The sequence below is a fragment of the Castor canadensis genome, chromosome 16, assembly GCF_047511655.1.
Source record: "Castor canadensis chromosome 16, mCasCan1.hap1v2, whole genome shotgun sequence".
In the NCBI taxonomy this organism is placed as follows: domain Eukaryota; kingdom Metazoa; phylum Chordata; class Mammalia; order Rodentia; family Castoridae; genus Castor; species Castor canadensis.
The window spans coordinates 22,959,571-22,971,719 of NC_133401.1; the positions used below are offsets into that span (position 1 = coordinate 22,959,571).

The window sequence follows — 12,149 nt, forward strand, 5'->3', positions numbered from 1 at the left end:
CCCCGGACCTGGCTGAGTCCCCCAGCATGACACCAGCCCCTGCACACGCTGAGCAAGCACAGACAAAAGCCAAAGTAAAAATGTTTCAAGAAGGCGCGGAAAGGCTGTAACCAATCAGAGCGAAAGGGTCAGGCTGGCGCTAAAAAATTCAGCCATTAAAAAGGGGAAGGATAGCGAACGACTCCACCCCTCGACGAGCTCGATGACCAATCAGAGATGAGGATGTGGCTAGCGCGTCTCTAGGTATAAGGAAGGGGCGGGGATAGAACCAAATGCCACTGGAGGTCCCAGCAAATCGGAAGCCGTCCTTATTCCAACCCAGGAGTTGATTGGTCCGTTTTCGGAACTTGCCTGTCAATTTTGGAAGCGAGTAAAAAGCATTTTACCAAGTAACACAAGATCCCGCCTCGAAGCAGACCTTAAAGAGACAGGCACTGATAAGCGAAGATGATGTCCCCGGTTTGGAGCGAAGCAATTAAAAGAGCAAGCTACAAACAATCCCATTCTCTGGAATTGTGCAGTGAACGCGGTGTGAATCCGAGAAAACCCAAGTGTCTTTCTCAAGGTCACGCGCTTGTAAGTACCAGAGTGAGAGACTGGAACCCTAATTTTCCAGCCCCGCCTAGACATAAGACGCCCCTTTGAAAAATGAGGTCCTGAACGCTGGAAATGCGGGTTTTCATCACAGTCGCCAAACAAAACAGAAGCCAAGCCTCATGATAAAAGTTCTACTCCTGCCACTCGGGGTCACCAGCAGCATCCAGCACAGAGCTACCCTAGTACCTGGGACTTCTTAAAGTCTTTTAAAATGGCCAGGCGCAGGTGGCTCTCATCTGTGATCCTAGCTACTTGGTAGGTTAGATCAGGAGGATCGAGTTTTGAGGTCATCCCCGGGAAATAGTTCTTGAGACCCCATCTCTAGCAGAGCAAAATAGGCTGGAGGAGTGGCTCAAGCGGTAGAGCGCCTGCGTTGTAAAGCTGAAGCACTGAGTTCAAATCCAGCCGCACCCCTGGCCAAAGGCAAATTATGTTACACCTCTGCTTACAAATGTTCAAAGTTTTTCATACTCCCAATAATTAAGAAATAGAGGGGTTGCGGGTGTAGCTCACTGGTAGAGCAGTTGCCTAGCATGCAGGAGGCCCTGGTTCCATCTACAACATCACCAAAAAGAGACAGAGAGAAGGAAGGAAGGAAGGAAGGAAGGGAAGGAAGGAAGGATTCAAAATCTTTATTGCAGCCTACAAGATCCTATACAACCTGCCTCCTGCTTGTGTCTCTATTAATAAGGCACAGATTCAGGTCAGGTTGCCTGGGTTCAAATCCCAGCTTCTGCTAGTCAGTAGCTCTGTGACGTTGGGCAGGTTACTTAACCTCTCTGAGGTGCGGGTTGGTCATCTGTGAAATGAGGATTGAGTGAGTTAGTATTATGCATTAGACAGACCTGCACTTTAAGAAATAACCAACTGGCCACTCTCTCTCGGGACCCCTCCCAGCTATGAGAGCTCTACTCATTGTTACTTTCCTATCTCAATAAACTCTCCCACTTTACTCAAAAATAATAAAATAAAGTAACTGACTGGCTCCACTACAGAACCGTTAAGGTTGTGAAACCAAGGGACGACTGTGAAGTGGTTGCAGGTTGATGAAACACTGTGTTGTTTTCCGGACGGGTTTCTGGAATAGGAAAAAAGAACATGGGTGTGAAAACTGGTGAAATCCAAAGAAAACATGGCCTTCACTTAATGTCATGTCTGTTTCTTAGTTGTGACAACGTCAGATGATAACACTAGGGAAAGCTCGGTGAGGGATACAGGGGGATTCTCTGTATTATCAGGTAACTTTTCTGTAAATATAAAAACATTCCAAAATAGCCAGGTGGGGTGGTTCACGCCTGTAATCCTAGCTACTCAGAAGGCAGAGATCAGGAGGATTGCGGTTTGAAGCCAGCCCAGGCAAATAGTTTGACAGACCCTATCTAGAAAAAAACCCTTCACAAAATAGGTTTGGTGGAGTGGCTCAAGGTAAAGGCTCTGAGTTCAAGCCTCAGTACCACCAAAAAAAAAAGGTTTATATTTATATATAAACATATATAAAGACATTCCAAAATAAACTTTGGTTTAAAACAAAAACAGGTCACACCTGTGCACTGGCTGTCCTCTACACTGGAATATTCAACCTCCAGGTCTTCTAGAACCTTCTACCATCACCTTCTTTAAGCACCTTATTTAAACAACCCCTTGAGCTGATTTAACATCTGTAAGTACATTTTTTGAGACAGGGTCTGGCCTTGAACTCAAGATCCTCCTGCCTCAGCCTCCCGAGTGCTTGGATTCTTATAGAAAATGCACTGTTGGTCTCTAGTCCTTTCCCTTCACAGGCTTGAAAGTTTCTTTAGGGGCTGCAACCAGCCCAAGTCCAGCACAAAACAGGCTCTAAGTAAATAATTCTTTTCCTTTTTTCTTTTTTGGGGGCTGAATTTTAACTCAGGGCCCAGGATTTGGTAGGCAAGTGCTCTACCACTTGAGCCATATCCCCATTCTGGAATAAGTATTTCTTGAATAAATGGACAGAAAAGTGAGAATAGTTTCTCAGTAACATAGTAAGATAGTAACATAGTAACCAACAATAATAATACATAAATCTCACTGATTCCAGACCAATGTTGGTTTAGACTCTGCTTGCTACTTTACGTGCATACTATCAAAAGATACGACAAGTGTCTGAGAACCTGGGTGCTAACATTAGCTCCATTTCTAAGATGGGAAAAAGTCTAGGTCACAAAGCAATGGAACAGACCTAGAATGGCAAAGATTCCCACCATGCACTATCCCCACTACCCACTGTGTGCCCAAATGCCACACTTCTCTCCCTAAAGTGTCCCTGTAGTCCTAAAGAACTGATCTGAGGACATAGGCAGAGAGACAGAGACCATGAGAGAGGAGGGGGAGAGGGGAAGAGAAAAAAAGAGAGAGAGGAAGGAAGGAAGGAAGGAGGGAAGGGAGGGAGAAAGAAAGGAAGGGAGGGAGGGAGAGAGAGAAAGGAAGGAAGGAAGGAAGGGAGGGAGGAAGAAAAATACCTGAATCCCTGGGTCTGAGGGAGGAAGGCTGAGCCTACATTCCTGGGTCTGAGGGAGGAGGGCTGGGCCTGGACCCCTGGGTCTGAGGAAGGAGGGCTGAGCTTACATTCCTGGGTCTGAGGGAAGAGGCCGGGGCCTGGACCTCTGGTCTGAGGGAGGAGGGCTCGGGCCTAGACTTCTCTTTCTGATGGGGCAGATCTGCAGCCTATATCACTGAGGAAGGAGAGGTGAGGCCTCAAAAAACCCAGGGGTGAGTAGGGAGATCCCGGCCCCCACAACTGGGGCAACTCTGGCTCTCAGAATCCCACGCCCATTCCTGCGCACGTGGGCGGAGCCCCGCCATCTTTTTCCTACGCCCCTCCCAGAACGTCCAGAGCCCTGGAAGGAGCTGGAGGAAATTGCTGGAAGACTTCAGAGACTCGCAGGAACATGGAACAGCTAAAGGACAGGGATGGGTCCGAGGGGTGAGAGACAAGACTTCCCAAAAAAGTAGAGCCCCAAGAGAGAGAAGGGGACAGAGAAAAATCATAGGGGTTGGTGTGGGACAGACCCAGAAAGCATAGCAGGAAAAACAAAAAGAGCTCAGGTATCAGCACAGAGAAGCAGAACTGTAAAAGAACATGGTGACCAAGTGTTGAGCAGGGCACTGAGAAACAGAGTAAGAGCTGGAAACAGATATTCCTCAAAGAAATTTCCCAAAACCAGCCAGGTCATTGGACTGAAAAAAAAAAAAAAGAATTCTCTACATTTATTAACCCGACTCAACTCTTTCATACTCACACCCAAAGTCATCTTTTGATACAAGAAATTAAGGTTCAGAATGGGAAAATGGGGCTGGGTGGTGTAGCTCAGTGGTAGAGCACCTGTCTAGCGTGTGCCAGGCCCTGGGTTCCATCCCCAGCACCACAGTACAAACAAAAAACCAACAGAATTGCAAAATGACTGCGAGAATGACACATCTTAAGCAAGGCCACCCAGAATCGGGACTAATTTCTGGAAGAAGAGGGAGTAAGACAGAGCAGGGGGTGAGGAAGGCAGAGGTGGACCCCTGGCAGAGGAGCAAAGGCCACTAGATACCACGGTGAGACTCATTGACTTGTCTTCTTTGTTATCCTAGGAACGAGCTACACGCACCATCACCCGGGACTGAAGCACGGCCCCCTGTGCCCATTCCCGCCCTGCCACCTTGGCTCCTGGGAACCCCAGACCCTACCCACCTGGGGCTGCCTGAGCACCTAGCCTCTGTAACTGTCCCTATCCGCCTGGATACCCTTTCATACCTCTTGCACAGTGCTCTGATGGGGGCCTACAGCCTCCAACAGTCTTTGCCTTCCTGTCCCTGCTCCACCCAGACATGCCACAGTCAGTTAGGCACAACCAGGCCACCCAGAGGACGTGGATGGGGACGTGGGGGCTGGGAAGGTCAGCGCAGGCCTGCCAGGGGCCTGGGCCGGCCAAGATGGGGTCCTGGGAGAGATGAGCAGTCAGAGAGGGGTAGGGTGGGGAACCATGGGGCTTGGCCTAAGACCCCAGCAATGACACCACAGGCCCAGGATGGAAAGAAGGAAACCAGAGATCTGGAGCCTGCCCCAAACCCGGCACCTGCTGCCGAGAACTGGGAGACAGAGTACTAAGACCCTGGAGAGCTTCCAGCACCAGGTCACCCAGAGGGATCTCCTGGAGCTCAGAGTGACCTTAGCCCATCAGAGGTACCCCCAAGAAACACCCCGTCCACAACCTCCCCTGTTCCTAAGCCCCTTCCCTGTCTTGGTACCATAGTCTAAAATCCATTCCTTCCCTTCCCTAACCCTTCTCCACCCTTCTGTCCTTTCAGTCCTAACCCACCTTCCTTCCCAGTGTCTTGTTCTCATTCCTAACTTCAGTCCAACCCATGCTATTTTTTTTTTTTCTTGTTGGTGGTACTGGGGTTTGAACTCAGGGCCTTGTGTTTACGAGGCAGGCGCTTTACCACTTAAGCCACAGCTCGGCCCCATCCTCATCTTTAACTTTTTCCTACACTCCAGTTGCATGGCCAGTCTCAGTTACAGCAGCATCTCCCACCATCCTCCACATCCTTTCTGCCCCAGCCCAGTTCTGCCAACCTCTTGACCCCACCCCACAAGAAATATTGTTGGTCCAACATGTCTAGACACTTGTATCCCCCCCCAGTGCTGTTCCCTGCACCTCTGATGTCAACAATAAATGCATAACTGTCGTTCATCACTGTGTGTTTGTTGTTCGTGCTTCTGTGGCTCAGCCCAGCCCCATGGGCACTGCAAGAAGTGGGAGGGCCTGGGGAAAGGTCACAGAGAGAGGCCAAAGGGGCCAGGGCTGGGAGTGGGAACCACCTGGATCCCTGTTTCAGCGATTTCCATTTGGGGCCTCTGCCACCACTGCATTTCTGCCTGCTGGAAGCTACTGGGCCATGGAGCCATTGTGTGGGGTAGCTTAAGGGATTTGGGGGACCCACGGGGCTGAGAGGCCCGGGACCTGGCTCAGCTCAGTCTGCACAGAGGGGCTGTGGCAGAAGGAGGGCTCAGAGCAGGCTCTGCCACTCAGGTAGGCACCAGGCATGGGATCTGCAGCCCTCTTCCCCAGGATCCAGGGCCTAGGTCTGCAACCCCCTTCTCACCGAGGGAACTGGTGTCTCAACCCCACCCTCACCTCACCTAGGACTCAGGATTCCAGACTCCCAGTCTGCTTCTTACCAAGAACCAAAAAGAGTCCAGGCTCAGGGCATCGCCCTCCCTCAGATCCAGGGGTCCAGGGGTCCAGGCCCCAGCCCTTCTCTGAGACCCAAGAATCCAGGCCCAGCCCTCCTCCCTCAGACTCAGAGGTTCAGGCCCCAGCTGTCTCCCCTCAGACCCAGGGGTCTATACCCCAGCCCTAAGTCTCCATGTCCCCTCCTCCCCACTAGGACCCAGGAGTCCAGTTCTAGCCCTACCTTTCCCCACAGATCACCATGTACAGCTTCATGGGTGGCGGCCTCTTCTGTGCCTGGGTGGGGACCATCCTCCTGGTGGTGGCCACAGCCACGGATCACTGGATGCAGTACCGGCTGTCGGGGTCCTTTGCCCACCAGGGCCTATGGCGGTACTGCCTGGGTCCCAAGTGCTACCTGCAGACGGAAAGCATCGGTGAGTCTCAGACCAGGGGCACCTTCCTCCCCACAAACTCCCACCTCACAGCCAAGAGCCCATGGTATTCCCCAGGATGAGCCTTGTGGCTCCAAGAGGGAAAGAGGCCAGTCCAAGGTTACTCAGCAGGGAAACTGCAGAGCAGGGATTTCAGGAAGGCTTTTTAGTTTTAGTTTTGGTGACAGGATGTATAGGTTCAGAAATTAGTGTGAAGAGGTGCAATTTCCTGATACAAAAAGGTGTCACAGTTGGGGCTAGGGTGGGTGGCAGGAACAGTGTACTAAAAATATCTCTTATGGGTCACTGTTAGGGACTGGGAGTCACAGAAGCTGTGAGTGTGCTAAATACTACACAAAGGGCTTGGTGGAGCAGGGAGGTCCTGGGGCTTGAACCTAGGACCTTGTATGCTAGGCAAGCCCTCTACCACTGGAGCTATAACTACAGCCCTTTTGTGTTGTTTTTAAGATAAGGTCTCACTAAGTTTGCCTGGGCTGGCCTCGAACTCTCCATCCCTATACCCCATCTCTGGAGTAGCTGGGATTAAGGGCACACACCACCATGCCCAACTTGGATGAAGAATATTTTAGTATTTACTGTGTGCCAGGCCATCTCTGTCTGCCTGTCTATCTATCTATCCATCCATTCATCTTCCTATCTATCAATCTATCTAGCCATCCATCCATTCATCTTCCTATCTATCTATTCATCATTATATTTGATACATTGTATCATGCATTATATTACATAATAATATGCAGTGTATATTTCATGACACATAGCTTATTAATACACCCATAATAAATCATGTATTATTAAGAATAGTAACAACAATGCCTGTGTTTACTAAGGACTTCCCATGTCCTGTGTGCGGTCTGTCCTAAGCACTCTACAAGGGGCCACCCCTTCTCTTCCCTGTCCCAGCAACACTGGGCAGTCGTTCTGTTGTGGATATGAGTAAGATTTGACCTCAAGTGTTCCGCTGGCCGGCCGCTCTCCTGAGGGGGTGGACAGCTGAGAATTGGGTGGGAAGAAACAGACATTATATACAAAGTAAAAGGAAATGGGCAGCTGGATGCAGGTGGCTCCCTCCTGTAATCCTATCTACTTTGGAGGCTGAGATCGAGAGGGTGGAGATTCGAGGCCAGCCCCAGGCAAAGAGTTCTAGAGACCCCCATCTCCAAAATAACTAGAGCAAAATGGACTGGAGGAGTGGCTCCAAGTGGTTGTTTTGCAAGCGTGAAGCCCTGAGTTCAAACTCTAGTCTCACCAAAACAAAAAAAACACAAAAAACAAATGGCAGAACTTTTCAGATATAGGCAAGTGTGGCAGAGGATTAAATGGAAAAGAGCAATAGGAGAGAGGACAGAGCGTGTGATTGGCAGGAGGACATGGGGCAGCAGCATTCATTCATTCATTCAACAAACATTTCTCCAGACCTTTGTGCAAACCAAATCTGTGCTAGGGATGTGTGTGGCAAGAATCCACCAATCCTCTGTCCTCAGAGAGGAGGGGGAGACAGACAAGACCATGACAAGTCAGAGCAGCAGGTGAAGATGATAGCCAGCAACTGAAAGACACTGTTCAGAGTAGATCTTGAGAGCTGGGCTTTGGAGGATGACTAGGAGTTTGCCAGGAGAAAGGGGGTGGGGCATTTGCAGCGAAATGGAAAAGAAACTGTCAGATATCTGGAGAAGGAGAAGACATATCTTGGAGAGTTCAAGGCCAGCTCAGACAAAGTTAGCATCCCCACTGAAAGCCAAGAAGCTAAGTGACTATGGGGTGTTCCTACAGCGTACTGGAATGCCACCCGAGCCTTCATGATCCTGTCTGCTCTGTGTGCCACCTCGGGCATCATCATGGCCATCCTGGCCTTCGCCCAGCAGTCCACCTTCACTCGCCTCTCCCGGCCCTTCTCCGCAGGCATTATGTTCTTTGCCTCCAGTGAGTGACCCCACCATACCCTCCCCCCTCCCCTGTCCCATTTCAACTCCTTACCATCCTCACCTCACCCTGGTCCCCCTCATCCTTATCCTCCACTCCATCCCCACCTACCCCAAAACAACTCTTTTTTTTTTTAAACAGTCCTTTTTAATTGCAAATGACTATGCCCGATTCTACTAGATTCTGACAGGATTTGTTTGGTGTTCTCAACTTAATTCTGGCCCTACCCACCCAGAGTTCCTGTCAGATGACACAGGTCAGGAAACAGATCCCAGACATAAGACATAAGTGGGCTTCCCAGGCTGCCAGCACCTTTGGCCGACTAGCTACAGTTCAGGGGGTTCCCAAGACCTACTCAGGTTCAAAATTTGTTGGAAAAATTCAGAAGTCAAGAAAGAGCTATACTTACAAACACAGTTTTATTACAGAGGATACAGCTGGGGCCCACGGGGTGTAAGTTTGTTCCTTTGTTTGAGACAGAGTCTCATTGTGTAGCCCAGGCTGGTCTCAAACTCTGTCTCTGCCTCCTAAATGCTGAGATTACAGGTGTACTCCACCACACTGAACCAGGTTGGACTTTTGTTGAGAGTTTCATCACACAGACAATTGACAGAATCACTAGCCCACCTGCAGCTTCTCCTACCTATCCCCTGAGGTCCAGCAGATATCACAGATTCAAAACTCTAACTTTTTAGTCACCTGGTGGGTTGTTTATCTGGTGACTGGTCCCATCCTGAGCTGGCTCATCTCATTAACATAAATTCCAGTGTGGTCTTAAGGTCTGTTGAAAAACAAGTCACTCCTTTTAGTCAGGAAATGCCAAGGATTCAGTCCCCTTCCCTTGTTCCAGAGACAGTGACAGTTAAACCTTTACCACCCAACCCTGTCTCATCCCCACCCCAGCCCTACCCCCTAATCATCTTTATTCTCACTTTTAACTTGGCCCCATCTTTACCAGTCACAATCTACCCCTTCCTCCATCTCCAACCCCCTCCGCATCTCCAACCTCACCCCATCTCCTTCCCACCCACACCCCCATCCCCTCTCCCCAGCCCTCTTTGTCCTGTTGGCCCTGGCCATTTATACTGGAGTCACCGTCAGCTTCCTGGGCCGCCGCTTCGGGGACTGGCGCTTTTCCTGGTCTTACATCCTGGGCTGGGTGGCCATGCTTATGACCTTCTTTGCAGGTATGTGGCCAAAGGGTGGGAAGATGTAAGTGTGGGATCAGGTGGGCGCTTTGGAGGGCGAGATGAGGGGTGTCCCACATGCTTTCCTGAGTGTCTGAAGCCAGACTCCAGGCCTGGGAAGTCTGGGGGCTGTGGACATCCAGGGAGGAAGGAAGGGAAGGAGGGAGTGTCCTGGGGTGAGAGGTGACTTCAGAGGGCTCACTGAGGTCTCTGCTCACACAGGGATTTTCTACATGTGTGCCTATCGGATGCATGAATGCCGGCGCCTGTCCACCCCGCGCTGAGCCCCAGGGAAGCTGGAAGTTAAAGGAGGTCATTGAGAAGGAGGGGGAGGATCTAGAGGCCTGAAGTCCTGATCCCTGGGGGAATGAGGGTACTCTGTCCTGGACTCTGGGTGGGGCCCCTGACTCCCGTGTCCTGAGTGGGAAGGAGGAAAATAGGGCCGAATGGGAGGGAGTTGAGAAACCCCAAGCCACCACCTGCCCCTCGGTTGTTAGAGAAGTGGAAAATCCTTTAGAAAGTCTAATAAACTGATGTGAAACCACTTGAGTATGCATCATTGAGGGTTGGAGTGGAGAGAGACAGAGATATGCTGGCAGGTGGCTGCGCTCTGGTGGTCCAAGTTGTTCAGTTTCTGTAAGGATGGGAACAGAGACAAATCAGTCCCATCTAGGAGTCAGCCATAGTTCTGACTTCTAGCAATGGATATGTAGGATCGTAGATGAAAAAAAAATCAGTGAAGCCAGGTGCCTGGCTCACGCCTGTAATCCCAGCTACTTGGGAGGCTGAGATCAGAAGGATCACTGTTCAAGGCCAGCCCAAGCAAATAGTTCTCAAGACCCCCATCTCCAAAATAACCAGCAAAATGAACTAGAAGAGTGGCTCAAGTGATGGAATAAATGCTTTGCAAGTAGAAAGTCCTGAGTTCAAATCCCAGTCCCATTAAAAAAAAAGAACAGTGGGAATGAAGTCCCCTGACCACCTACTCCTAGCACCAGGCAGATACCCCAATATCCTCTCCCTTCCCTGGGTGCGCCCCTCCAAGCAGAAACAACACCTCAGCTCTGAGCTTGGTCTCAGGACCTGTCTCTTCACACTGTCAGAGATTCACTCAGAGATCAGGAGGATCGTGGTTCAAAGTCAGCCCAGGAAAATAGTTCACGAGACCCTATATCAAAATTACCCATTACAAAACAGGGCTGGTGGACTGGTTCAAGCAGTAGATCACTGGCCTAGCAAGTGTGAGGTCCTGTGTTCAAACCCCAGTGCTGCCAAAAAAAAAAAAAAGGATCCTTCAAAAAACGGATGCCAACCGTCATGACATTTACCAATGCTTCTTGTAAGACAGTAAGACTATTTAGCGAGGTGGATTCTGGGCACAAGAATATTTACTGCAGCCCATCCTAATGCTATATGAATAGTTATTTTTCAGATAGGATCTTGAGCTTTTTGCCCAGTCTGGCCTTGGACTGTGATCCTCCTACCTCTGCCTCCCTCTAGTAGCTGGGATTACAGATATATACCATCACACCTGGCCTCTCTCACACTGAAAGGAGGGAGACCCTCATGAATGGGTTAGTGCCCACTCACGGGAATGGGTTAGTATTGCAGGTGTTCAGCCCCCTTTTCTCTTCTGCTCCTACTGGCTTGCTCTTCTTTTTTCAGAGGTGAGTTGACGTAGCATGAGGCCCTCACCAGACACTGCCTTCCAATCTTGGGTTTCCCAGCCTCCAGAACCAGGAACCAAAATAAACCTCTTTTCTACATAAATTACCCATTCTTAGGTAGTCTATTACAGTAATGGAAAATGGATGAAGACACTCCACTTACTACAGGGCACCTTCAGATTCAGGGACTCACTCAGAGGACTCAGAGCTCAGGGAAGCCAATATGGTCTACAATAGCAAAAGGATACAGATGAAAATCAGCAAAGGGCAAAGGTGTGTGGTGCAGAGTCCTGGAAACATCAGACATGAGCGTCCTCTTGTCCCCTTCTGAGGGGAATTGTGTGGACGGTGCTTCCTTTACCAGAAACATAGTGAGATGCTGCCAAAGAGGGTCAGATGGCACCCAGGGGTTTTCATTGAGCTCAGTCTCAGGCACTCATGCCTGGCTGATCTTTGTTCCTTAATCTCCAACTCTGCAGAGGTCACCTGTACTGGGTGCCCTTGTTAGCATAAACTAACTACCATGGCCCAAAGCCCCAGGTAAACAAAGACTTTTTGGGGACTTTTTGGGTTTTTTTTTGCAGTGCTGGGGCTTGAACTCAGCATCTTCACTGAGCCACTCCACCAGCCCTTTATTATGATGGGTTCTTTTGAGACAGGGTCTCATGAACTATTTCCCTGGGCTGGCTTCAAACCACGATCCTCTGGTGCCTGGCAACAGAGACACTCTTACTGGTTGAGTGAGACATTCCAAGGGCGCAGAGGTTTCCTTCCAGGAGCTAGGAAAAGAGCTACACTTTTATTTGGGCAAAAAAAATTTTTTTTTTTCCTTTGGTGGGACTGGGGTTTGAACCCAGGGCTTCACACTTGCAAAAACCAAAAACAAACAAACAAAAAAAATGCAGGTGCTGTACTACTTGAGCAAGGCCTCCAGTCCATCTTGCTTTTTTGGAGATGGGGTTGTGAGAACTGTTTGCCTGGGCTGGTCTTGAACCTCCACCCTCCGATCTCAGCCTCCCAAATAGCTAGGATTAGAGACGAGAGCCATGGGCATCAAGCTCCATAATCCTTTTTCTTATCTCCCCAAATCAGCACCCCCACCCCCACCATACCCCGGATTGTACATACACACAGGGTGAC

The 12,149-nt window shown here is 49.8% G+C and overlaps 2 protein-coding genes and 1 long non-coding RNA gene across 5 annotated transcripts; 2 read left to right on the forward strand and 1 right to left on the reverse strand.

Moving 5' to 3' along the window:
• The first annotated feature begins 442 nt into the window (after window positions 1–442).
• On the forward strand, window positions 443–5,290 carry C16H19orf84 (chromosome 16 C19orf84 homolog). 3 transcript variants are annotated; one of them, XM_074058110.1, is made up of 3 exons: window positions 443–576; window positions 3,443–3,541; window positions 4,195–5,287. In XM_074058110.1, exons 2-3 carry the CDS (start codon window positions 3,507–3,509, stop codon window positions 4,709–4,711), a joined length of 552 nt encoding a protein of 183 aa, XP_073914211.1. In that variant the 5' UTR covers window positions 443–576; window positions 3,443–3,506; the 3' UTR covers window positions 4,712–5,287. The 3 variants fall into 3 exon arrangements, with proteins under 3 accessions (XP_073914211.1, XP_073914212.1, XP_020024178.2); XM_074058111.1 differs by lacking the exon at window positions 443–576 and adding an exon at window positions 3,029–3,304 and having other exon boundaries at window positions 4,195–5,290; XM_020168589.2 differs by lacking the exon at window positions 443–576 and having other exon boundaries at window positions 3,029–3,541; window positions 4,195–5,290.
• On the reverse strand, window positions 554–6,397 carry LOC141418083 (uncharacterized). The gene is made up of 3 exons (XR_012442715.1): window positions 6,022–6,397; window positions 1,579–1,675; window positions 554–1,396 (listed from the first exon to the last, which is right to left on the reverse strand). It is a non-coding gene; the product is annotated as an uncharacterized lncRNA (long non-coding RNA).
• Window positions 5,326–9,863, forward strand: Lim2 (lens intrinsic membrane protein 2). Its single transcript, XM_020168591.2, has 5 exons — window positions 5,326–5,636; window positions 6,034–6,214; window positions 8,006–8,155; window positions 9,208–9,342; window positions 9,565–9,863. Exons 2-5 carry the CDS (start codon window positions 6,040–6,042, stop codon window positions 9,624–9,626), a joined length of 522 nt encoding a protein of 173 aa, XP_020024180.1. The 5' UTR covers window positions 5,326–5,636; window positions 6,034–6,039; the 3' UTR covers window positions 9,627–9,863.
• The last annotated feature ends 2,286 nt before the right edge of the window (window positions 9,864–12,149 follow it).

Bases quoted from the DNA above. Each gene is read 5' to 3' on its own strand.
- Lim2 (XM_020168591.2), top strand. From the start codon at position 6,040: ATGTACAGCTTCATGGGTGGCGGCCTCTTCTGTGCCTGGGTGGGGACC. The intron at 6,215-8,005 runs GTGAGTCTCAGA...GTGTTCCTACAG, and splicing joins CCTGCAGACGGAAAGCATCG to CGTACTGGAATGCCACCCGA. The intron at 9,343-9,564 runs GTATGTGGCCAA...CTGCTCACACAG, and splicing joins GCTTATGACCTTCTTTGCAG to GGATTTTCTACATGTGTGCC.
- C16H19orf84 (XM_074058110.1), top strand. From the start codon at position 3,507: ATGGAACAGCTAAAGGACAGGGATGGGTCCGAGGG. The intron at 3,542-4,194 runs GTGAGAGACAAG...TTGTTATCCTAG, and splicing joins GACAGGGATGGGTCCGAGGG to GAACGAGCTACACGCACCAT.